This window comes from Heteronotia binoei, chromosome 15 (assembly GCF_032191835.1).
Source record: "Heteronotia binoei isolate CCM8104 ecotype False Entrance Well chromosome 15, APGP_CSIRO_Hbin_v1, whole genome shotgun sequence".
NCBI classification, from domain to species: Eukaryota; Metazoa; Chordata; class Lepidosauria; order Squamata; family Gekkonidae; genus Heteronotia; species Heteronotia binoei.
This window is the reverse complement of record NC_083237.1, coordinates 3,956,336-3,980,274: the sequence shown is the minus strand read 5'-3', so window position 1 is coordinate 3,980,274 and position 23,939 is coordinate 3,956,336. Positions and strand designations below refer to the sequence as shown.

Below are 23,939 nucleotides of genomic sequence, written 5' to 3'. Positions count from 1 at the left end.
CAAAATATATTTATAGCAAACGAAACATCAGCAGATTCAGTCTCCTGTAACAGAACGAAGGACCTCCTTAAGGACACCAAGGGGAACAGGAGAACGTTGACTGGTCAAGGTAGATTCTTAGACGTGCAGAATATTTCTGCATAAGAGCTAAACGAGGTATCCGGAAATTCAGAACCCGGTTTCGCCTTCCAGGCTTTCTCTAAGCTCCGATCGTGACAAGGCACTTCTCACTAAGATCCAGAGCTTCCGTTTTCTGAGCCCAGTCCGCCCATTCCCCTTGGTGGTCCTGCATTCTATTTGCTTCACAGGAGACGAAACCTGCAATTGGAGACTGAAATTGACTTAAGAAAAAGGAAATTGCCTCTGTGGGCTTTTTAAATACACACATCATTAGGCGTTTGGCTCGTCTCCCACTGACGTTTCGTTTGCTATAAATATATTTTGATAAGGCCAGTCATATTTTTGTGTTAGAGTAACTTTTTTCTGTGTTAGCTTTCAGAAGCACAACTGAGGCTAATTTACACACAGAACGGTTGCTTTGTATCTCTGCCACCCTTATTTGTGTTTCACTCTGGTTGCCTACTTAGCTTCACCGTGGGTCTGCATGGGGGGTTGGACTAGATGACCCTAGAGGTCCCTTCCAACTCTATGATTCTATCTCCCGCTTTTACAACTGAACTATGAAGAAAGGTTAAAACGCTTGGGGCTCTTTAGCTTGGAGAAACATCGACCGAGGGGTGACATGACAGAGGTTTACAAGATTATGCATGGGATAGAGAAGGCAGAGAAAGAAGTCATTTTCTTCCTTTCACACAATACAAGAACTCGTGGACATTCAATGAAATTGCTGAGCAGTCGGATTAAAACGGATAAAAGGAAGTCCTTCACCCAAAGGGTGATTAACATGTGGAATTCACTGCCACAGGAGGTGGTGGCGGCTACAAGCATAGCCAGCTTCAATAGGGGATTGGATAAACATCTGGAGCAGAGGTCCATCAGTGGCTATTAGCCACAGCATACTGATGGAACTCTCTGTCTGGGGCAGTGATGCTCTGTATTCTTGGTGCTTGGGGGGGGGGGGCAAGTGTGGGAGGGCTTCTAACCCCACTGATGGACCTCCCGATGGCATCTGGGGGATTTTTTGGCCACTGTGTGACACAGAGTGTTGGACTGGATGGGCCACTGGCCTGATCCAACATGGCTTCTCTTAGGTTCTTATAGATGAAATTCTCTGTCTGGGGCAGTGATGCTCTGTATTCATGGTGCTTGGGGGGGGGGCAAGTGTGGGAGGGCTTCTAACCCCACTGATGGACCCCCCGATGGCATCTGGGGGATTTTTTGGCCACTGTGTGACACAGAGTGTTGGACTGGATGGGCCACTGGCCTGATCCAACATGGCTTCTCTTAGGTTCTTATAGATGAAATTCTCTGTCTGGGGCAGTGATGCTCTGTATTCTTGGTGCTTGGGGGGGGGGGGCAAGTGTGGGAGGGCTTCTAACCCCACTGATGGACCACCTGATGGCATCTGGGGGTTTTTTTGGCCACTGTGTGACACAGTGTTGGACTGGATGGGCCACTGGCCTGATCCAACATGGCTTCTCTTAGGTTCTTATAGATGAAATTCTCTGTCTGGGGCAGTGATGCTCTGTATTCTTGGTGCTTGGGGGGGGGCAAGTGTGGGAGGGCTTCTAACCCCACTGATGGACCACCTGATGGCATCTGGGGTTTTTTTTGGCCACTGTGTGACACAGTGTTGGACTGGATGGGCCACTGGCCTGATCCAACATGGCTTCTCTTCTGCTCTTATGACCTCCTGCTGGCAGAAATCAGCTCTCCTGCAGAAAACAGCTGCTTGGAAGGGGGACTCCGAGGCCCCTCCCTTCCCCAAGCCCCAACCCCCAAAGTCTCCAGGGATTCTCCAACACAGACCTGGAAACGCAAGGAGCTGCTACTGCAGGCTTATGAATCAACCCGTCTGGAAATATTTAACTCTGGCACTGAAGACTGCTCCTAGGGCTAACCCCAAGCTGAGTTTCAGTCTCCGGTACAAACCAGAAACCACACCTACCAGCAAGGAAAGGGCTTCCGGATCCCGCTCCATCGGCCGGAGACTTCCACTTCATTGCAGAAGAGAACCCTTTTTTAAAAAAGCACTCCCTTCATCCCCATTGGATGAAAGGGCTGCGCACTGCAATCCAGCTGCCCAATCAGAAGCTGCGTTAGTGGATTTCCCCCCCCCTCCCTCCTTCTTCATTTACATTTCAAAACAGTGTCCTGAGCTGGGAAGTCCTTGGCGAAGCTGGAAGGGTTTGATGTTCGGCAAGGGGAAGTCAGGCCCCGCCCACTGAAACGGCCCCTCCCCAGCCCCCAAAAGCAGCAACAGGGGGACAGAGGGAAAGGAAGGAAGAGATCGCTGGGTTGCAAAAGGGAAACTGAGGGTGCTCTTCCAGGGTCCCCACCGTCTTGAATTCCAGTCCTGTCCACAAATTCCTGTCCTGAATTCAAATCTGATGTCTGGGGCTTCTCATTGCTTGGGGGTAAAACGGTTAACGAGGAGGGACCGCCTTGCAAGACTGTTGTAGGAGGGAAGGACGACAGCGGGGAAGCATCTGACAGATTACAGCAGCTGCCTAAACATTAATTGCATTGAGAGAAGCTCTAGGTTGACAGACTCCCATGGCGGGGAGGGGAGGGGCAGGGGACGGGCTGTTTTATCAGACTGCTTTGGTACAGCCTTCTGAGGGATGGGGAAAAACAGACTTTGGGGCTATAGCACAGCCCACTCCCTGCTGCTCTCAAGGCCGTGGCTTCCCCTCTGATTGGCCTGGCAAAAACCAGATTGCCCCTGCACACACCTAAGATGCGCCCCCTCCCCACAGGTCGGGGGTGGGGTTCAGCTTCCCCCCCTGTAGAAACCGAGCCCCCGCCCCGTCAGGCCCAGCTGTAGCAGCAGCAGCTTCCCCAAGACTGACAGACGCTCCAAAGCAAGCTTCGGACAGGCTCCAGGAGAAGGGGCACCCCAAAGGCCATCTAGCCCCACCCCACCCCCAAAGGCCACATAGTATTTGCAAAGGGGGAGGCAGGAGGGTGTTGGAGGGCGGGGGATGTCCTCGAGGGCGATTTGGCAGAAAGACATATATGTCCCAGTAAGGGTGGTTGGGGGGGAGGGGGGCGCTACGGCCAGTGTGGGGCTGAGAGGCAAGAAGAGATTGGAGGGGGGGGGAGGAGACAGGTGGGGGCGGCTTCAAGGGGCGACTGAGCCGGGGCCCAGTTTGAGGAAGCCCCCCGCCCCCCATTGCTAACCTCTAACCCCTGTGCACGAAGGGGTTTGGGGCGGGAATAAAAAGACGCCCCCCCCCACACCCCAGAAAGCAACAGGGCCGGTTTTCAAGCGCTATGCTAAACTGGGAAGGGGGGGGGGCATTTGAAGCCCACGCCGGGAGGGGCAGTCGGAAGAACTTGGCGCCCCCTCCCCTCTTCTCCCACACAAGCCTGGGGGGCGCAGAGCCTCGTCCCCACCCCCTCTCCGGGGGGGGGGGGTTTCCCAGTCTCTTTGCAAGCCAGGGTGCATTTCCCGCCCCCCTCCCGCGTCTTTGCACGCCCCCCCCCATTGCACGCCGCCCCCTCTGCCCTGCTCCCTCCTCCGGCCGGGGGGCGCCCCCAAAGCAGAGAGGCAGCCCGCCTCCCCCCGCCCCGGGGACCCTTCGCCTTCCTCCTCCTTCTCCTGCTCACCTGGGCGGGCAGCTGCAGCGGCGTCCCCCCCGCCCAGCCCCGGCGGGGCTGCGGGCTCCCCTCGAGACGCGGGCGCCCCCTGCGGGCCGGGCCGGCCTCCAGCGCAGCCTCCCGGCGCCCAGTGGAAAAGTACCCTCCAGTTGCGCAGTTCCATTTCCCCGACCCAGCCACGCGCGCCGCTCCGCGCCCGCCCGCCTCGCTCGTGTCAATTTCGGTCCGGGCTGGCCCCGCCCCGCCCCCTAGGCCCCGCCCCCAGGCCGATCCCGAGGGTGGGGGGAGGAGAGGGAGGGGGGGAGGGAGGCACGTGGTTTTGGAGGCCAGAGCATCAGCAGGGAGCATCCCCCTTCCCCCCTGGCAGCGGGGCAGAGGCCTTCCTTCGCCTGGGGGGGTTGCCGAGTCCAATTCGAGAAATAGCTGGGGGCGGAGCCAGGAGGCTTTGGGGGCGGAGCCGGGAGCAAGGGTGTGACAAGCGCGAGTGAACTCCGAAGGGAGTGCTGGCTGTCGCGGTTTAAAGGGGCTGAGCCCCTTTTGAAATGCCTTTCCTCCATTGGAAATAATGAAGGGCGGGGGCACCTTCTTTGCGGGCTCACAGAATTGGACTCCCTCGTCCAATCCTTTGGAAACTGGGAGGGTATTTGGAGGAGAGGCACTAGATGCTGTACTGAAAATTTGGTGCTTTTACCTCAAAAAACAGCCCCCCCAGATACCCGCAGATCAATTCTCCATTTTTTTTTCTATGGGAATAAATCTCCCTAGGGAATAATAGAGTTCCCAGCAGACATTTCCCTCCCTTTCCCCTGCTTTCTGATGCCCTTAAAGCAGGGGGGGGGGCCCTTCAAACCGGGGGATCCCCTGCCCCCACCTAGGGATTGGCAACTCTACCCCCCTCCCACACCAAGGTTGCCTCCTGGCTTTGGAATCCAGATATGGTTGCCATTGCCAGATCCGACTCAGGCAATCTCTGGAGACTTTGGGGAGTGGGGCCAAGAGACTTTGAGGGCGGAGCCAGGTGCGGGAGACAGGATTGAGCTCCAAAGGGAGTTCTGGCCATCACGTTTAAAGGGACCGCACCCTTGGAATGCCTTCCCTTCCATTGGAAATAATGGGAGATGGGGGCACCTTCTTTGGGGACTCATAGAATTAGTCCCCCTGCTCCAATCTTTTTGAAACTTGGGAGTTTTTTTGAGGAGAGGTACCCGATATTCTGCTGAAAATTTGGTGCCCCCCCCCGAGCCCCAGGTACTCACAGATCATTTCTCCATTATATCCTATGGGGACTGACCTCCATAAGGTATAAGAGAGAGCTCCGCTGACATTTCCCCCCCCTCCACTTTCTGATAACCTTGAAGCAGGGGGATGGCCTCCAAGCCAGGGGATCCCCTGCTCCCAACTGGTAAACCTACAGTCAGAATTCGTGCCTCGGGATGTGGAAGTTCCCTTCGGTTACCATGGCTAGTAGACTGATCGACAAATCTGTCTCATCCCTTTTTGAAGCTTATTCTGTGGCCATCACATCCTCTGCCAGCCAATTCTGCATTTTTTAATCACTCGCTGAGTAGTTATATTCTCCTTTTGTTTGTCCTGAACCTCCTGCCCATCGGCTTCATTGGGCGCCCTTGAGTTCCAGTGTGTTGAGGGAGAAAAATTTCTCTTTGTCAACTTGCTCCACTCCATGCATAATTTTATAAACCTCTGTCATGTCGCCCCCCCTTGAGTTGTCTCTTTTCTAAACCAAAAAGTCCCAGACTCTTCAGCCTTTCCACACGGAGAAGGGCTCCAACCCCCTCATTCTCTTGGTTGCCCTCCTCTGTTCATTTTCCAGCTCTGCAACGTCCTTTTTGAGATCCGCTGGCCAGAACTGTACAGAGTGTTCCAAATGAGGCTGCACCGTACATTTGGTGTAGCGGTTAAGTGTGTGGACTTTTATCTGGAGAACCGGGTTTGATTCCCCACTCCTCCACTTGCACCTGCTGGAATGGCCTTGGGTCAGCCAGAGCTCTCTTATCTGGGAGAATCGGTGTGATTCCCCACTCCTCCACTTGCAGCTGCTGGAATGGCCTTGGGTCAGCCAGAGCTCTCTTATCTGGGAGAACCGGGTTGGATTCCCCACTCCTCCACTTGCACCTGCTGGATTGGCCCTGGGTCAGCCAGAGCTCTCTTATCTGGGAGAACTGGGTTTGATTCCCCACTCCTCCACTTGCACCTGCTGGAATGGCCCTGGGTCAGCCAGAGCTCTCTTATCTGGGAGAATTGGGTTTGATTCCCCACTCCTCCACTTGCATCTGCTAGAATGGCCTTGGGTCAGCCAGAGCTCTCTTATCTGGGAGAACCGGGTTGGATTCCCCACTCCTCCATTTGCACCTGCTGGATTGGCCCTGGGTCAGCCAGAGCTCTCTTATCTGGGAGAACTGGGTTTGATTCCCCACTCCTCCACTTGCACCTGCTGGAATGGCCCTGGGTCAGCCAGAGCTCTCTTATCTGGGAGAATCGGTTTGATTCCCCACTCCTCCACTTGCACCTGCTGGAATGGCCTTGGGTCAGCCAGAGCTCTCTTATCTGGGAGAATTGGGTTTGATTCCCCACTCCTCCACTTGCATCTGCTAGAATGGCCTTGGGTCAGCCAGAGCTCTCTTATCTGGGAGAACCGGGTTTGATTCCCCACTCCTCCATTTGCACCTGCTGGATTGGCCCTGGGTCAGCCAGAGCTCTCTTATCTGGGAGAATCGGTTTGATTCCCCACTCCTCCACTTGCACCTGCTGGAATGGCTTTGGGTCAGCCAGAGCTCTCTTATCTGGGAGAAACGGGTTTGATTCCCCATTCCTCCACTTGCACCTGCTGGAATGGCCCTGTGTCAGCCAGAGCTCTCTTATCTGGGAGAACTGGGTTTGATTCCCCACTCCTCCACTTGCACCTGCTGGAATGGCCTTGGGTCAGCCAGAGCTCCGGCAGAGGTTGTCCTTGAAAGGGCAGCTTCTATCAGAGCTCTCTCGGCCCCACCTGCATCACAGGGTGTCTGTTGTGGGGGGAAGAAGACAAAGGAGATTGTGAGCCGCTCTGAGTCTCTGATTCAGAGAGAAGGGCAGGGTATAAATCTGCACTCGTCTTCTTTTTCTATCCCGGGGCATTACAATATCGGCCATTTTATTCTCAATCCCTCTGGGTCATCTAGGCCAACCTGGCACCAAAAAGCTGCAACAGAATCGGTTTACCAAAGCGCCCCTCTCCAAAGTCCTGGGGCATGCCCATCCCAGAAATCCAGCTTTGCTCCTTGCATGTGTTCAGCGTGGGTGCCCACCAGCCTGCCTGTGGAAGACCAAGGCAACAGTGGGCCACCAGAGATCCAGTTTGGTGTAGTGGTTCAGTGCAAAACTCAATTAGTTGGAAACCTGCGTTATTATAGAGTCACTGGATTGATGAGGCAAACACAACTGGAATGGGAGGGAATCCGACGCTTCAAAACCGAAATATGAGATCCATTTCTGAGGATCTAACTCGGAAATGACCTGTGCTGTTGCAAAACTTTTGGCCACCATTCTCCAACACAACTCTGGCTATGCTGGATTTAATGTCTAACCTAAGTTCAATCCTGATTTATCGTCTTACCCAAATTTGTTTCTGTATTTTATGCGATGCCGTTAAAGGTTTGAAATTGAAACTGAATAGTGGTGAAGTGCACAGACTTTTATCTGGGAGCACCGGATTTGATTCCCCGCTCTTCCACTTGCAGCTGCTGGAATGGCCTTGGGTCAGCCAGAGCTCTCGCAGTTGTTGTCCTTGAAAGGGCAGCTGCTGGGAGAGCCCTCTCAGCCCCACCCACCTCACAGGGTATCTGTTGTGGGGGGAGAAGATAAAGGAGATTGTGAGCCCCCCTGAGACTCTGAGATTCAGAGTGAAGGGTGGGATATAAATCCAGTATCTTCTTCTTCTGAAAGCTGGGCTCTCCCTGCCTCTGGCAACCTCCTGGGACTTTCCCTTCTCCCTTTGGCTTGGGGCTGAAATACACCAGCACCCCCAGCAGACGGGGCACCTGGGCCATGTGAGGAGGAAGCAAACCACAAGGGAGGATACCCAGGGGTCTTGGCACGTGGCACCGTTTCCACAGGCCTTGAGGGACCAGCGGTTAACAGTGATGGAACCAGTGGTGCTGGCTCAGGATACGTCAGGCCTGTGGTAAGATGTGCTAGCGCATAAGCACTGAAAAGTTGGTGGCAGAAAAGATCCAGAGTCCAAGAGGTCCTTAAGCGCTAACAAAATCAGTGGTGGGGGAGGAGCTTTTGTGGGTCAGTGGTTCCCGAAAGCTCCACCCTGGCCACAAATTTGGTGAGTCTCTCAGGGGTTGGGTCTTTTCTACTGCTGCAGACGGACTAACAAAGCAGGAGTCAAAGTGGCACCTTTAAGACCCAACGCAGTTTTATTCAGAATGCCAGCTTTCGTGCGCTCTAAGCGCACTTCGGAATCTGGTACAGCCTCGTCTGATGAAGGGTGCTTAGAGCACACGAAAGCTGACATTCTGAATAAAACTTTGTTGGTCTTAAAGGTGCCCCTTGACTCCTGCTTTGTTCTACTGCTTCGCACCAACAGGGCTGCCCGCCTCAATCGAACAGATGGAGTAATACAGCAACCCTTCTTGAGCTCCATGGAAAGTAGTGGTTGGTCAGGTGACACCGGAAAGTCCCTCGGTTGGCAGCTGAGTTCCAACCCCTCCCCCCCTCTATGGTCGCCCAGCACCTGCCAATCAGATGCACCCGGCCTCTGAATCCAACGACAACAGACTGACCCCCCCCACCCCGAAACTGGTTCACCTGCCCCCTTTAAATCCATCTAAACCAGGGTTTTTAGTAAAGGGGGAGGAGTTTGGCTGTCCTCGAATGGCACTCTTTACGGAATGTATTCTCTGGGTTTTGCTGCCCACAGCTATAACCAGGCCTCGAATTCAGCAGGAGCTCACCGGAGCGCAGCTCCTGAACCTTTCTGAGGGTTCTTCCTCCTCACCTCCCTTGTCCATTGAATAGGAGGTGCGGCTGCATAACAGTCCTGGGATTAGGAGAACAGCCGGCCGGCCACCAGGGGCTTTGCAGCCCTCATTAAGCCCACACACGACCCTTTCTCCACTTCTTATGTGATTTTGGGCAGCAGGTGGCTTGCTGGCCTTTTGACAGCAGGTGGCCAAGAAGAGCCCCAGATGAGCGAGACCTGCTTGAGCTGGCTGGATCTCAAGCAGGCCTCACTCGCCCGGGGCTCTCCTTTCTTACAGCGGGTTGCTTTTGGCTGGGGTGGGGCGGCATATGCTAATGAGTTATGCTAATGAGCTACACCACCTATTTTTCTACGAAACGACCCCTGGTTATAACCCTTCTGCATATTTTTAGGGTATGTGCTAGTTTGAGGGGTGGTTGTTTGACAGCATTGTCTTCTAATTTTGTCACTCTACCTCTGTTGTATTATTTGCTGGATGTCTTACGCTGTTCGATTGAATTGCTTTTATCGTTTCAAGTGGGCAGCTGTGTTGGTCTGCCGGAGAAGAGCCAGATTCGAATCCAATAGAGATGTTCTGGGTGCGAGTCTTTGTGAGTCAAAGTTCCCTTTGTCTATTTTTTTTTTAAAAAGTGTTTTGTGTTTTTGGGGGGAGGGACGGTGGCTCAGTGGCAGAGCATCTGCTTGAGAAAGCAGAAGGTCCCAGGTTCAATCCCCAGCATCTCCAAATAAAAAGGGTCCAGGCAAATAGGCATGAAAAACCTCAGCTTGAGACCCTGGAGAGCCGCTGCCAGTCTGAGTAGACAGTACTGACTTAAGGAGAGGAACAGTGGCTCATTGGTAGGGCGTCTGCTTGGTAAGCAGAAGGTCCCAGGTTCAATCCCCAGCAACTCCAACTAAAAAAGGTTCAGGCAAATAGCCATGAAAAACCTCAGCTTGAGAACCTGGAGAACCGCTGCCAGTCTGAGTAGACAAGACTTGCCTTGGATGGACCCAGGGTCTCTGATTCAGTATAAGGCAGCAGGTTCATATGAACAAGGGATCTCCCAAAACCTTTAGGGGAGGGACAGTGGCTCAGTGGGTAGAGCATATGCTTGGTAAGCAGAAGGTCCCAGGTTCAATCCCCGGCATCTCCCACTAAAAAAGGCCCAGGCAAGTAGGTGTGAAAAACCTCAGCTTGAGATCCTGGAGAGCCAATATCAGTCTGAGTAGACAGTACTGACAAGGGGAGGGATGGTGGCTCAGTGGTAGAGCATCTGCTTGAGAAGCAGAAGGTCCCAGGTTCAATCCCCGGCATCTCCAACCAAAAAGGGTCCAGGCAAGGAGGCGTGAAAAACCTCAGCTGGAGACCCTGGGGAGCTGCTGCCGGTCTGAGTAGACAAGACTGACTTTCATGGACCGAGGGTCTGATTCAGTAGAAGGCAGCTTCATAGGTTCATATATATTTGTATATTAGCCAGGCACCGTGGGGTTGTGGTTAAGAGGGTTGGACTAGGATCTGGGATACCAGGTTCAAATCCCCGCTCTGCCATAGAAGCTCGCCGGATGATCTTGGGCCCGTCATACACTCTCCACCTGCCCCACCCCACAGGGTTGTTGTGATGAGGAAACGGGGGAGAGGGGAAACATGAAGCGCGCCTTGGATCCCCACTGGGGAGAGAGGTAGGGTATAAATGAAGTATATTTTGCAGTCGTCCTTGAGTGAGAAAAGCAGCCTAGGAAGGAAACGAACATCCATCTTTCATGAGTTCCACAGATCAACATATATGAAGCTGCCTTATACTGATGCCGGGGATTGAACCTGGGACCTTCTGCTTACCAAGCAGATGCTCTGCCACTGAGCCACCATCCCTCCCCTTAAGTCAGTCTTGTCTACTCAGACTGGCAGCGGACCTCCAGGCTCTCAAGCTGAGGTTTTTCACGCCTACTTGCCTGGACCCTTTCTAGTTGGAGATGCCGGGGACTGAACCTGGGACCTTCTGCTTCCCAAGCAGATGCTCTGTCACTGAGCCACAGCCCCATTCATGGCTTTCCAGGGTCTCAAGCTGAGGTTATTCACGCCTACTTGTCTGGACCCTTTTTAGTTGGAGATGCCGGGGATTGAACCTGGGACCTTCTGTTTCCCAAGCAGATGCTCTACCACTGAGCCACCGTCCCTCCCCTTAAGCCAGTACTGTCGACTCAGACTGGCAGCGGCTCTCCAGGGTCTCAAGCTGAGGTTTTTCACGCCTACTTGCCTGGACCCTTTCTAGTTGGAGATGCCGAGGATTGAACCTGGGACCTTCTGCTTCCCAAGCAGATGCTCTACCACTGAGCCACCGTCCCTCCCCTTAAGCCAGTACTGTCGACTCAGACTGGCAGCGGCTCTCCGGGGTCTCAAGCTGAGGTTTTTCACGCCTACTTGCCTGGACCCTTTCTAGTTGGAGATGCCGAGGATTGAACCTGGGACCTTCTGCTTCCCAAGCAGATGCTCTACCACTGAGCCACAGTCCCTCCCCAACCCCCAGTTGCTTCCTTGTGCCTGTTTCATTGGGTGATTCCTGGTCCCAGAATTCCAGGAGAGGGAGAACAGAAGAGGACGGCCAACTTGCACCCCAACCGCCCAAAGGCAACGTGAAGGTGCTCAAAGCCCAGATCCACGCAGCAGGCTTGCAGTGTGGCGCACACGTCTCATCAATGCGCAGAGAACAATAAACAAAATAGCTTTATTTCAATTTTAGCTAACGTGGACGAAGGGAAGGATCTGGTGGGTGTGGGGAGGGGACGTTGGGGGTTCAGGTGTCCAGGCTCATCAGCAGAGCGGTGCCCCGTTTGATCCAGTGGTCGGCGGGAGTGGCTCCGGACCGCAGGTCGACGCCGATGACGAAGGAGGGCCGCCCGGAGGCACCGGCCCGGTTGGGGCAGTAGTAGCAAGGGCAGGAGTACATCCCTGAGGCCAGAAAAGGAAGATTGGGAGGTGCAAAGGCAGACAAAGTGGGCAGCGGAGGGCCAACATGAGGCCAGCTGGAGCCCCCAATGAAGGGTCAGCACAGAACTGAGCAGTCGGGTTAGAGCGGATAAAAGGAAGTCCTTCGTCACCCAAAGGGTGATTAACAGGAAGTGGTGGCAGCTATAAGCATAGCCAGCTTCAAGAGGGGATTGGATAAAAATATGGAGCAGAGGTCCATCAGTGAATATTAGCCACAGGGTATTGATGGAATTCTCTGTCTGCGGCAGTGATGCCCTGTATTCTGGGTGCTTGGGGGTGGCACAGTGGGAGGGCTTCTACTCTCCTGGCCCCACTGGAGGACCTCCTGATGGCACCTGGGTTTTTTGGCCACTTGGTGACACAGAGTGTTGGACTGGAGGGCCCATTGGCCTGATCCTACATGGCTTCTGTTATGTTCTTATGTCTGGGGCAGTGATGCTTTGTATTCTTGGTGCCTGCGGGGGGCACAGTGGGAGGGCTTCTGGTGTCCTGGCCCCATTGGTGGACTTCCTGATGGCACCTGGGTTTTTTGGCCACTTGGTGACACAGAGTGTTGGACTGGATGGGCCATTGGCCTGATCCAACAGGGCTTCTCTTATGTGACACAGAGTATTGGACTGAATGGGCCATTGGCTTGATCCAACAGGGCTCCTCTTAAATTCTTATGTGACACAATGTTGGACTGGATGGGCCATTGGCCTGATGCCACAGGGCTTCTCTTATGTTCTTATGTGACACAGAGTATTGGACTGGATGGGCCATTGGCTTGATCCAACAGGGCTCCTCTTATATTCTTATGTGACACAGTGTTGGACTGGATGGGCCATTGGCCTGATCCAACATGGCTCCTCTTATGTTCTTATGTGACACAGAGTATTGGACTGGATGGGCCATTGGCCTGATCCAACATGGCTCCTCTTATGTGACACAGAGTATTGGACTGGATGGGCCATTGGCTTGATCCAACAGGGCTCCTCTTATATTCTTATGTGACACAGAGTGTTGGACTGGATGGGCCATTGGCCTGATCCCACAGGGCTTCTCTTATGTGACACAGAGTGTTGGACTGAATGGGCCATTGGCCTGATCCAACATGGCTTATGTTCTTATGTGAAAGAGAGTGTTGGACTGGATAGGCCATTGGCCTGATCCAACAGGGATGTTCTTATGTTCTAACTCCAAGCCCATCACAGGCCAGGCAGCCCCCCCCCCCTTGACCCACCTTTGGCACTCTTCTTCTTGTTCTCCACGGGCTTGAAGTGGATGGTGGGGATGGGGCAGACCAGCTGCATGGGTTCCGCTTCCACCAGGCAGGAGTTCTTCTTGTCCCAGCCGGCTCCCTCCAGAAAGAGGCCTCGGACCCAGACGCCCTCCTGCAGGCAGTACCGAAAGCGGGGCGGGTGGGTGGGCTGCTGCAGAAGAGCCCCACTTCACAACCTGCCGTGGGGTGGGGATGGGTTCCTACCTTGGGGGGGTAGACGAGGTTGTTGTCATCCACCGTGGAGACGATGAACTCCCAGGAGAGGGTGTCTACGGAGATCTGCCAAGGAAAGGAGGGAGGTAAAAGTGGCCGCAGTGGGGCTTTCGTTGGAGCAGGAACTCCTTTGCCTATTAGGCCACACCCTCCTGATGCAGCCAATCCTCCAAGAGCTTAGAGGGCTCTTAGTACAGGGCCTACTGTAAGCTCCAAGAGGATTGGCTGCATTAGGGGGTGTGGCCTAGGAGTGGAATTCTAGCAGGAGCTCCTTTGCATATTAGGCCACACACCCCTGATGCAGCCAATCTTCCTGGAGCTTACAGGGCTCTTAGTACAGGGCCTACTGTAAGCTCCAGGATGATTGGCTATATCAAGGGGGTGTGGCCAAATATGCAAAGGAGTTTCTGCTCCTCAGGAACAGACCAGATCTTTTGCAAATTCGTTTTTTTTGCCACACAAGGGCCTGATTCAGATCAGGACCACAGGGAAGGGGGTCTCAAGCATCCCTCGTGCCATTCGGCATGCTGGGGTCGGGGAGTCTTGACCCCACTTGCTCTCGATCCAAAGCAGGCCTTCCACTGGCAGAGGAAATCTTTTATAGTCAGCGTGGGAGCTCTGGCCGTGAAACTCCTCGCGCCCACCTGGTTCTGGCCTTCCAGCAATCCAAGCACTCAGCACTTCTATGGTGCTTTTGGCATTCTCAACCCTTCCCAGATACGGTCCTGTAATCTTGACCATGTCACATAAGAACATCGGAAGAGCCCCGCTGGATGAGACCAGCGGTCCATCCAGTCCAGCCTCGCACAGTGGCCAGCCAATCCCTCTGGAGGGGCAACAACAGGGCAGAGAGGCCGAGGCCTTCCTCTAGGAAGAACCTCAGAAGAGCCCTGCTGGATCAGACCACGGAGGGTCCATCTCGTCCAGCCTCCTGTCTCACACAGTGGCCAGCCAGTTCCTCTGGAGGGCCAACAACAGGGCAGAGAGGCCGAGGCCTTCCCCTGGGAAGAACCTCAGAGGAGCCCTGCTGGATCAGACCAAGGAGGGTCCATCTAGTCCAGCCTCCTGTCTCACACAGTGGCCAGCCAGTCCCTCTGGAGGGCCAACAACAGGGCAGAGAGGCTGAGCCCTTCCCCTGAGAAGAACCTCAGAAGAGCCCTGCTGGATCAGACCAAGGAGGGTCCCTCTAGTCCAGCCTCCTGTCTCACACGGTGGCCAGCCAATTCCTCTGGAGGGCCAACAACAGGGCAGAGAGGCCGAGGCCTTCCCCTGAGAAGAACACCAGAAGAGCCCTGCTGGGTCAGACCAGGGAGGGTTCATCCAGTCCAGCCTCCTGCCTTGTACAGTGGCCAGCCAGTTCCTCTGGAGTTCTAACCACAAGGCCTTCCCCTGATATGGCTTCCTGCATGTTCAGAGGTTGATTGCCTCTGAACATGGAGGTTCTCTTTAGTCCCCATGTGGGGCTGCACAAAAGCCATGAAGATGAACCACTGACAGACCAAAAGCCCCCCCAAGTTCCCCTCATTCTAAGAAGATTTATACCCTGCCCTTCTCTCTGAATCTCAGAGTCTCAGAGCAGCTCACAATCTCCTTCACCTTCCTCCCCCACAACAGACACCCTGTGAGGTGGGTGGGGCTGAGAGGGCTCTCATAGCAGCTGCCCTTTCAAGGACAACCTCTGCCAGAGCTCTGGCTGACCCAAGGCCATTCCAGCAGCTGCAAGTGGAGGAGTGGGGAGTTAGACCCAGTTCTCCCAGATAGGAGTTCACACACTTAACCACTACACCCAGCTGGAGGAGGAGAAGAATACTGCAGATTTATATCCTGCTCTTCTGTCTGAATCAGAGACTCAGAGCGGCTCACAATCTCCTTTCCCTTCCTCCCCCACGACAGATACCCTGTGAGGTGGGTGGGGCTGGAGAGGGCTCTCCCAGCAGCTGCCCTTTCAAGGACAACCTCTGCCAGAGCTCTGGCTGACCCATGGCCATTCCAGCAGCTGCAAGCGGAGGAGCGGGGAATCAAACCCGGTTCTCCCAGATAACAGTCCATGCACTGAACCACGACACCAAACTGGCTCTCCCTATACCAAAGCATCAGACCTTCTTCCTCCCCCCCAGAGAACATCTGTGTACCTTCAGGTGCCACCAAAGAGAGTCCCATAGCCAAAGAACCCCAGTGTCTGGGCCCCATTCCCTCCCCACTGTCTCAGATGTCCTGCCAAGGGGGCACCTCAAGTCCAGGTTCCCAGGGCCCAGGATGCCCCTTCCCACTCTAGCAGTCCATTCAAGAACACTGAGCCCCCAAGGGACGTCTGGGTTCTCGTGCCGTGCCTTACATTGTTCATACGCGCAGCGGCCTGCAAGACGGCCGTCAGGAAGCCCGTGGGGAAGGTGAAGCCCGAGAGCCAGAAGAGCACCGGGGGGTGTGCCGTGTTGGCCCAGCGGGAAAACTGCTCCACCCGCTGGCCCAGGTCTCGTGTCCAGGCAGCCAACAGCTTCTGAGATTGGTATGCCTGCCGAAGAAGAAAGGAGCCAGGGGTGACCGTCTGGCACCCGAGGAAGTCTTAAGCGGGGGGGGCGGGGCGAGGAAGGCGCCCGTTTGTTTTGTCAGAAGGCACCCTTCCTTAAGCACCCTTGCCCTTAAGAACAGCATTCGAATCACAGAGTTGGAAGGGACCTCCAGGGTCATCTAGTCCGCCCCCTGTCAAGCATGCTATTTCTATATGCGTCTAGCAGGCAGGCCAGATACAAAGCAGAGCATCACCGTGGCCTTTCCCCTCTTTCTTCTAACCAAAGGGGGCATAATAAATCCATCTGGACCCAGGATGTTTAGAGCAACCTTGTATTAACCGTGTAGAGTGCCTCTCCCCATCAGCCCCAGCCAGCACGGCCAATGGCTGGGGCTGATGGGAGTTGTAGGCAAGAAACATCTGGAGAGCTACCGTTGGCCACCCCTGCTGTAGAGGGCAGGACACCCTGCTGAGGCCGCTCCCCTCCCCAAACCCCACCTCCCCCCCCCCCCGCCAAAAAAAATCTCCTGGAATTTCCCAACCTAGAGCCAACAACCCAAAAACTCCTCCTCAGAGAAACGGAGGGGGAGCGCCACAAGGAGGAAGGAGAAACGGACGGGGGCCCACCACAGACTTCACAACAGCTTCTGCTGAAGTAAACTTTGCTCTTGAAGTTAAGAGAAGGGGGCGGGGAGAAGAGGGGAGACGTTCCCAAAATGGCTCCAGTTGGGAGGGCCGCCCACGTCCCCAGGGGCGCAGAGCAGCCCAATTCCACAGGCCTTACCCTCTCCCACATGGGGGGCACGCGGGCATCGAAGATGCAGTTGAAGATCTCCTCCAGGTCCGTCGACATGACCACCAGGCCCTGGATGCCCTTCTCCAGCTCCACCAAGGAGGAACTGCCAAGGGGAGAAGCGGAAACACTCAGAACCCCACGGAGGCCAGGTTGGCGCAAGATACCCCCCGCCTTTTGCTGGGGCCAGCTTCTGTGCATATGCAGAGTGACTGATTTCTGAGGAGCCACTGCCAACATGGCTTCCTGGATGGGAAGGTGTGGGGAAGCCGAGAGGGCTCCCAGGCAGGTCGCTGGGCTGTTCTCATTTGTCACCTTTCAGCAGGGGAGCTGGAGTAGGGTGAAAGTGACTTAAGTTTCGAGTTGGGAATATTGGCCCAGCCCCAATTCAGAGCCCACCCTCGGGGGTGTTTCCCACCTTCAGACTTCCATCGCTGACCAGCGGCTGAGGGAGCAAAAAAGGAAGTCCTTCTTCACCCAAAGGGAGATTAACACGTGGAATTCACTGCCACAGAAGGTGGTGGCAGCTGCTAGCATAGTCAGCTTCAAGAGGGGACTGGATCAACATATGGAGCAGAAGTCCATCAGTGGCTATTAGCCACAGTGTATTGTTAGAACTATCTGTCTGGGGCAAGTGATGCTCTGTACTCTTGGTGCTTGGGTAGGGGCAACAGTGGGAGGGCTTCTAGTGTCCTGGCCCCACTGGTGGACTCTCTGTCTGGGGCAGTGATGCTCTGTATTCTGGGTGCTTGGGGGGCACAGTGGGAGGGCTTCTAGTGCCTTGGCCCCACTGATGGACCTCCTGATGGCACCTGGTTTTTTTGGCCACTGTGTGACTCAGAGTGTCGGACTGGATGGGCCATTGGCCTAATCCAACATGACTTCTCTTATGTTCTTATGTGACACAGAGTGTTGGACTGGATGAGCCATTGGCTTGGTCCAACATGGCTTCCCTTATGTTCTTATGTGACACAGAGTGTCGGACTGGATGGGCCATTGGGCTGATCCAACACGGCTTTTGTGCTTAAAATCCTGCCATTCTGACTGCTGCTCACAAAAGGCAAACATAGGGGATGAGCTGTCCCTGTATACATCACCTGACGCAAGCAGCTGTGGGTACCTGAACTGTTCCCTGGCTAGCCCCACGGCTGCTGCTCTCCCAACGTGGCAGTGGTGAAGGCCACTGCCGCCGTCGGCTTGCACCAGGGCACACTTGCTTACTGCCCCCTTGGTTTCAGCCGGGGGTCCCCAACCTTCTTTGAACCTGCAGGCGCCTTCGGAATCCTGACACTGCTTGGTAGGCACAGGCACAAAATGGCCACCGCAGGAGGCCGAGCCAGCCACAAAATGGCCGGAGCCGGCCTTCAGTCACATAGTGACGATCCTTGGGCCGCGGTGGCAGCTGCCGCCAAAGCAACATTTTTGAAAATCAACACAGCCCATTGGCTCTCCAGTAGCCAATCAGAAGTCTCACTGGGCAGAACAATGGAACGTTAAAGGACATTTGGTGATCTTTGACAATGGTTAATCTTTAAAGAAACGATGTATGGATTACAGTTTAAAAAGCATGATTATTGGATTATAACCTTTTTTTATTTTTTTTCCTAACGATTAAGAAGAAATACCATGAAGATGGATTATAATTTTTGAGTTTGTCGGAGAAACATTTTCTAATAGACAAAGTTTATTACCTTATAACAAACTAGATTAAATAATAATATGGGAACGTTTGATAAGAAGAAGAAGATATTGGATTTATATCCCGCCCTCCACTCCGAAGAGTCTCAGAGCGGCTCACAATCTCCTTTCCCTTCCTCCCCCACAACAGACACCCTGTGAGGTAGATGAAGATATTGGATTTATATCCTGCCCTCCACTACGAAGAGTCTCAGAGCGGCTCACAATCTCCATTCCCTTCCTCCCCCACAACAGACACCCTGTGAGGTAGATGAAGATATTGGATTTATATCCTGCCCTCCACTCCGAAGAGTCTCATAGCGGCTCACAACGTCCTTTACCTTCCACCCCCACAACAGACACCCTGTGAGGTAGATGAAGATATTGGATTTATATCCTGCCCTCCACTCCGAAGAATCTCAGAGTGGCTCGCAATCTCCTTTCCCTTCCTCCCCCACAACAGACACACTGTGAGGTGGGTGGGGCTGAGAGGACTCTCACAGCAGCTGCCCTTTCAAGGACAACTCCTGCGAGAGCTCTGGCTGACCCAAGGCCATGCCAGCAGGTGCAAGTGGAGGAGTGGGGAATCAAACCCGGTTCTCCCAGATAAGAGTCCGCACACTTCACCACCACCACACCAAACTGACATGCACTGCTGGGGGTCACAAAAGCGGGGGGGGGGGGTGAGGTGGAGAAAATGTTATATATGTGGACCAACATTTAATAACAAATGAAGATATGTTATTACAATATATTACAATAAATTGTTTTAAGTCAGAAGTCTCGCTGGGCAGGAGCCTCGCCCTCACCCTCGCCTCGCCCACTTCCTCAAAGCGCTTGGCAGGCAGCAGGAAAGGCGCTAGTGGGCAATACTGTGGGAGGATCCCAGGTTCAAGCCATTCCTACACTCCTCTCTCCCCCCTTATAACGGCTGGGAGATCTGATCCCGGATCCCCTAGGCCACCAGCTGCTTAGCCGGAAGAACCCCCCACCGTGGGTTGCTTGAGCTGCCACTTTCAACCCTCCCCGAAACAGAGCCCCAGAGAGGGAGGGGCAAGCACATTTGGGAACCAAGGGGGAAAGAACTGCACATCCAAACCGGGCAGCCAACCTGCCCCCTCAAACCACACCCCCTCCGAATGCTCACCTGATGACTTGCAGCAAGCAGTTGTAGCGCTGGATCTCCTGCAGCAGGACCACGTTGAGGGGGGAGGGATCCGTGGAGAGCACCTTGCGGGTGCCCTCGTAATCGATCTCCTCCGGGATCTTGCTGCGCACGTCAGCTGAGAGCTCCAGAACCTGACAAGAGGGGAAGGGAGAGGAAAGTGAAAACCAGGCCTGGGGTGGCCGCAGGAAGCTGGGGGGCGGAAGGGGGGCGGCCATCTAAAGGAGCTTCCTGGCTCTCAGGGGCTCCTGTTGCTCTTGCCCCCCCCCCCCAAAGACGACCAGCTCACATGACTCCTGCAGAGCTCAGGCCCTCAACCACCTGCCTTGGCCAACCTGTCAGCTGGCAATGCAGAGGCAAGCGTGGGGTTGCCTACCGTCAGTGTTCTCTCGCAGGCTGGGGACTGTTGGAGGGGATTCACACCTGGAATTCACTGCCACAGGAGTTGGTGGGGGTAAACATGGGTGTCAGCGTGGTAGATGAGGTTCAACTTGGCCAAGTGCAAAGTAAGGCACATTGGGGCCAAGAATCCCAGCTACAAATACAAGTTGATGGGGTGTGAACTGGCAGAGACTGACCAACAGAGAGATCTTGGGGTCGTTGTAGAGAACTCACTGAAAATGTCAAGACAGTGTGAGGTTGCAATAAAAAAGGCCAACGCCATGCTGGGAATTATTAGGAAGGGAATTGAAAACAAATCAGCCAGTATCATAATGCCCCTGTATAAATCGATGGTGCGGTCTCATTTGGAGTACTGTGTGCAGTTCTGGTCACCTCACCTCAAAAAGGATATTATAGCATTGGAAAAAGTACAGAAAAGGGCAACTAGAATGATTAAAGGGTTGGAACACTTTCCCTATGAAGAAAGGTTAAAACGCTTGGGGCTCTTTAGCTTGGAGAAACGTCGACTACAAGTTGACATGATAGAGGTTTACAGGATTATGCATGGGATGGAGAAAGTAGAGAAAGAAGTACTTTTCTCCCTTTCTCACAATATAAGAACTCGTGGGCATTCAATGAAATTGCTGAGCAGTTGGGTTAAAATGGATAAAAAGAAGTCCTTCTTCACCCAAAGGGTGATTAACATGTGGAATTCACTGCCACAGGAGGTGGTGGTGGCTACAAGCATAGCCAGCTCCAAGAGGGGGTTAGATGAAAATATGGAGCAGAAGTCCAGTGGCTATTAGCCACAGTGTGTGTGTGTGTGTGTATATATATATATATATATTGCCCACTGTGTGACACAGAGTGTTGGACTGGATGGGCCACTGGCCTGATCCAACATGGCTTCTCTTATGTTCTTATGTGACACAGAATGTGGGACTGGATCGGCCATTGGCCTGATCCAACATGGCTTCTCTTATGTTCTTATGTGACACAGAGTGTTGGACTGGATGGGCCACTGGCCTGATCCAACAGGCCTTCTCTTATGTTCTTATGTGACACAGAGTGTTGGACTGGATGGGCCATTGGCCTGATCCAACATGGCTTCTCTTATGTTCTTATGGGACACAGAGTGTTGGACTGGATGGGCCATTGGCCTGATCCAACATGGCTTCTCTTAGGTTCTTATGTGACACAGAGTGTTGGACTGGATGGGCCTTTGGCCTGATCCAACATGGCTTCTCTTATGTTCTTATGTGACTCAGTGTTGGACTGGATGGGCCACTGGCCTGATCCAACATGGCTTCTCTTATGTTCTTATGTGACACAGAGTGTTGGACTGGATGGGCCACTGGCCTGATCCAACAGGGCTTCTCTTATGTTCTTATGTGACACAGAGTGTTGGACTGGATGGGCCACTGGCCTGATCCAACAGGGCTTCTCTTATGTTCTTATTTGACACAGAGTGTTGGACTGGATGGGCCATTGGCCTGATCCAACATGGCTTCTCTTAGGTTCTTATTTGACACAGAGTGTTGGACTGGATGGGCCTTTGGCCTGATCCAACATGGCTTCTCTTATGTTCTTATGTGACTCAGTGTTGGACTGGATGGGCCACTGGCCTGATCCAACATGGCTTCTCTTATGTGACACAGAGTGTTGGACTGGATGGGCCACTGGCCTGATCCAACAGGGCTTCTCTTATGTCTGAGGCATATATGAGCAGCAGAATGGTAAGATGTGAAGCTGCCATCAAGAATAGCATGACACCAGGCAACTAGAAAAGAGCAAGAGTCCAAGAGCACCTTAAAGACTAACAAAATGTACGGTAGAGTATGAGCCTTCATGATCCACTGCTCAGTTCTTCAGAGAATAAAAGCTCCTCCCTGCCACCAATTTGGAAAGTCTTTCAGGCGCTCCTGGACTCCTGCTCTTCTCCATTGCTACAGGCAAATTAACACGGCTCCCCTACCCATCTCCATCTATCTCCACCAGTGCCCAAAAAGCATCCTCCCACACGTGGGAGAAATCCTTCATCTTTCTTTAACAGTCCGAGGACCCAGCAGCCTTGGAGAGAACCTGTCTTACAAACGTCATCCTTCTGTCTCCACCCTCGCACAGACACCGCTGCTCCCAGGGATTTAGCCACAGCCAAAGTGATACCAGGATCAGTATCACAGAGCAGAAGAGGCATGGCAACAAGGGAAACCGTGGAGACTATCGCCGGCTGTGTCCTCAGATCTCTCAAAGGGGCGGTCAACACAGGCTCAAAGAACATAGAGAATAAAGTTTCAGCCATCCCAGACCCACAAGCGCAGAAATCTGTCCGAGTAGAGTAATCCCCGGAATCAACCCACCAAAAGATGGGACAGATTCAAGGCTTCCCAACAGAATTCTCCGACCGATTCCCCACTAGCGTTATGCCGCTCTCACGCTCCTCTTCTCTGTGGGGCTTCCGTCAGATTTCACGCTATCTGCCCCGGGGCTGCATCTCGCTTCGCCTTTTTCGCGCAGCAAACGGAAACTGGTTTTAGAGGATCTTGTTTGCTGCGTGAAAGAGGCAGCGTGAGCTGCAGCCCCGGGGCAGACAGTGTGAAATCCGACGGAAGTCCCGCTGAGGAGAGTGAAAACGGCATGAGGCTAGTGGGAAATAGGTCTCTCTTTAGGAATCAACCATGCTCCATCTTGCAAAGAAAAACTGGCATGCACAGGATGTGTGGGACTCCCAAGTGACTGATCAGCAGAAATATAGAAAGGAGCCCAGGCATGTCAATCGATCGATCGCCCAGGTGCATGCCCAAGGCTCCTTCTTGCTGCTCAAGATGTCACAAGGGCTCCAGAGCACCAGATCTGAGGAACATCAGAAGAGTCCCACTGGGTCAGACCATGAGGGTCCATCTAGTCCTGCCTCCTGTCTTACACAGTGGCAGAGAGGCCGAGGCCTTCCCCTGAGAAGAACATCAGAAGAGCCCTGCTGGGTCAGACCAGTGAGGGTCCATCTAGTCCAGCATCTCATCTCACACAGTAGCCATCTAGTTCCTCTGGCCACTAACAAGGCAGAGAGGCCAAGGCCTTCCCCTGAGAAGAACATCCAAAGAGCCCTGCTGGATCAGACCAGTGAGGGTTCATCTAGTCCAGCCTCCTGGCTCACACAGTGGCCAACCAGTTCCTTTGGAGGGCCAACAACAGGGCAGAGCGGCCAAGGCCTTCCCCTGAGAAGAAGAACATCAGAAGAGCCCTGCTGGGTCAGACCAGTGAGGGTCCATCTAGTCCAGCATCTCATCTCACACAGTGGCCATCTAGTTCCTCTGGCCAATAACAAGGCAGAGAGGCCAAGGCCTTCCCCTGAGAAGAACATCCAAAGAGCCCTGCTGGATCAGACCAGTGAGGGTTCATCTACTCCAGCCTCCTGGCTCACACAGTGGCCAACCAGTTCCTTTGGAGGGCCAACAACAGGGCAGAGCGGCCAAGGCCTTCCCCTGAGAAGAACCTCAGAAGAGCCCTGCTGGACCAGACAGTGAGGGCCCATCTAGTCCAGCCTCCTGTCTCACACAGGGGCCAACCAGTTCCTCTGGAGGGCCAACAGCAGGGCAGAGAGGCCGAGGCCTTCCCCTGAGAAGAACATCAGAAGAGCCCTGCTGGGTCAGACCAGGGAGGGTCCATCTAGTCCAACCTCCTGTCTCACACAGGGGCCAACCAGTTCCTCTGGAGGGCCAACAACAGGGCAGAGAGGCCGAGGCCTTCCCCTGAGAACATCAGAAGAGCCCTGCTGGGTCAGACCAGTGAAGGTCCATCTAGTCCAGCCTCCCGTCTCACACAGAGGCCAACCAGTTCCTCTGGAGGGCCAACAACAGGGCAGAGAGGCCGAGGCCTTCCCCTGAGAAGAACATCAGAAGAGCCCTGCTGGGTCAGACCAGTGAGGGTCCATCTAGTCCAGCATCTCATCTCACACTGTGGCCAGTCAGTTCCCCTGGAGATACAACAGCAGAGCAGAGTGGCCGAGGCCTTCCCCTGATGCTGCCTCCTGCTTCTGAGATTCAGAGGCTGACTGCTTCTGGACGTGGAGGCTCCCTTTAGACCTCTCCAGGAATCTGCGTAGCTTCCTTTAAAAGCCATCTATGCTTGCTATGTCTACCACTATGTCAAGTAAAGAAGTACTTATTTTGTGTGCATCCAGAATCTATGGCCCATCAATTTCACTGGCTGAAAGTTCTAGCGTTGGGTATTAGTCCCCAGGGCTTCTTTTGTAGCAGGAACTCTTT

General features: G+C 53.9%; 1 protein-coding gene across 1 annotated transcript in view; it reads right to left on the bottom strand.

Moving 5' to 3' along the window:
- Positions 1-11,446: 11,446 nt before the first annotated feature.
- Positions 11,447-23,939, bottom strand: part of DNAH2 (dynein axonemal heavy chain 2) — a 238,126-nt gene continuing 225,633 nt past the window's right edge. Inside the window, 6 exon segments of the mRNA XM_060256495.1 lie at positions 11,447-11,636; positions 12,898-13,048; positions 13,141-13,215; positions 15,485-15,661; positions 16,443-16,557; positions 19,276-19,427. Of these exon segments, the coding sequence (XP_060112478.1) occupies positions 11,482-11,636; positions 12,898-13,048; positions 13,141-13,215; positions 15,485-15,661; positions 16,443-16,557; positions 19,276-19,427 (825 nt within the window). The 3' untranslated portion in view covers positions 11,447-11,481.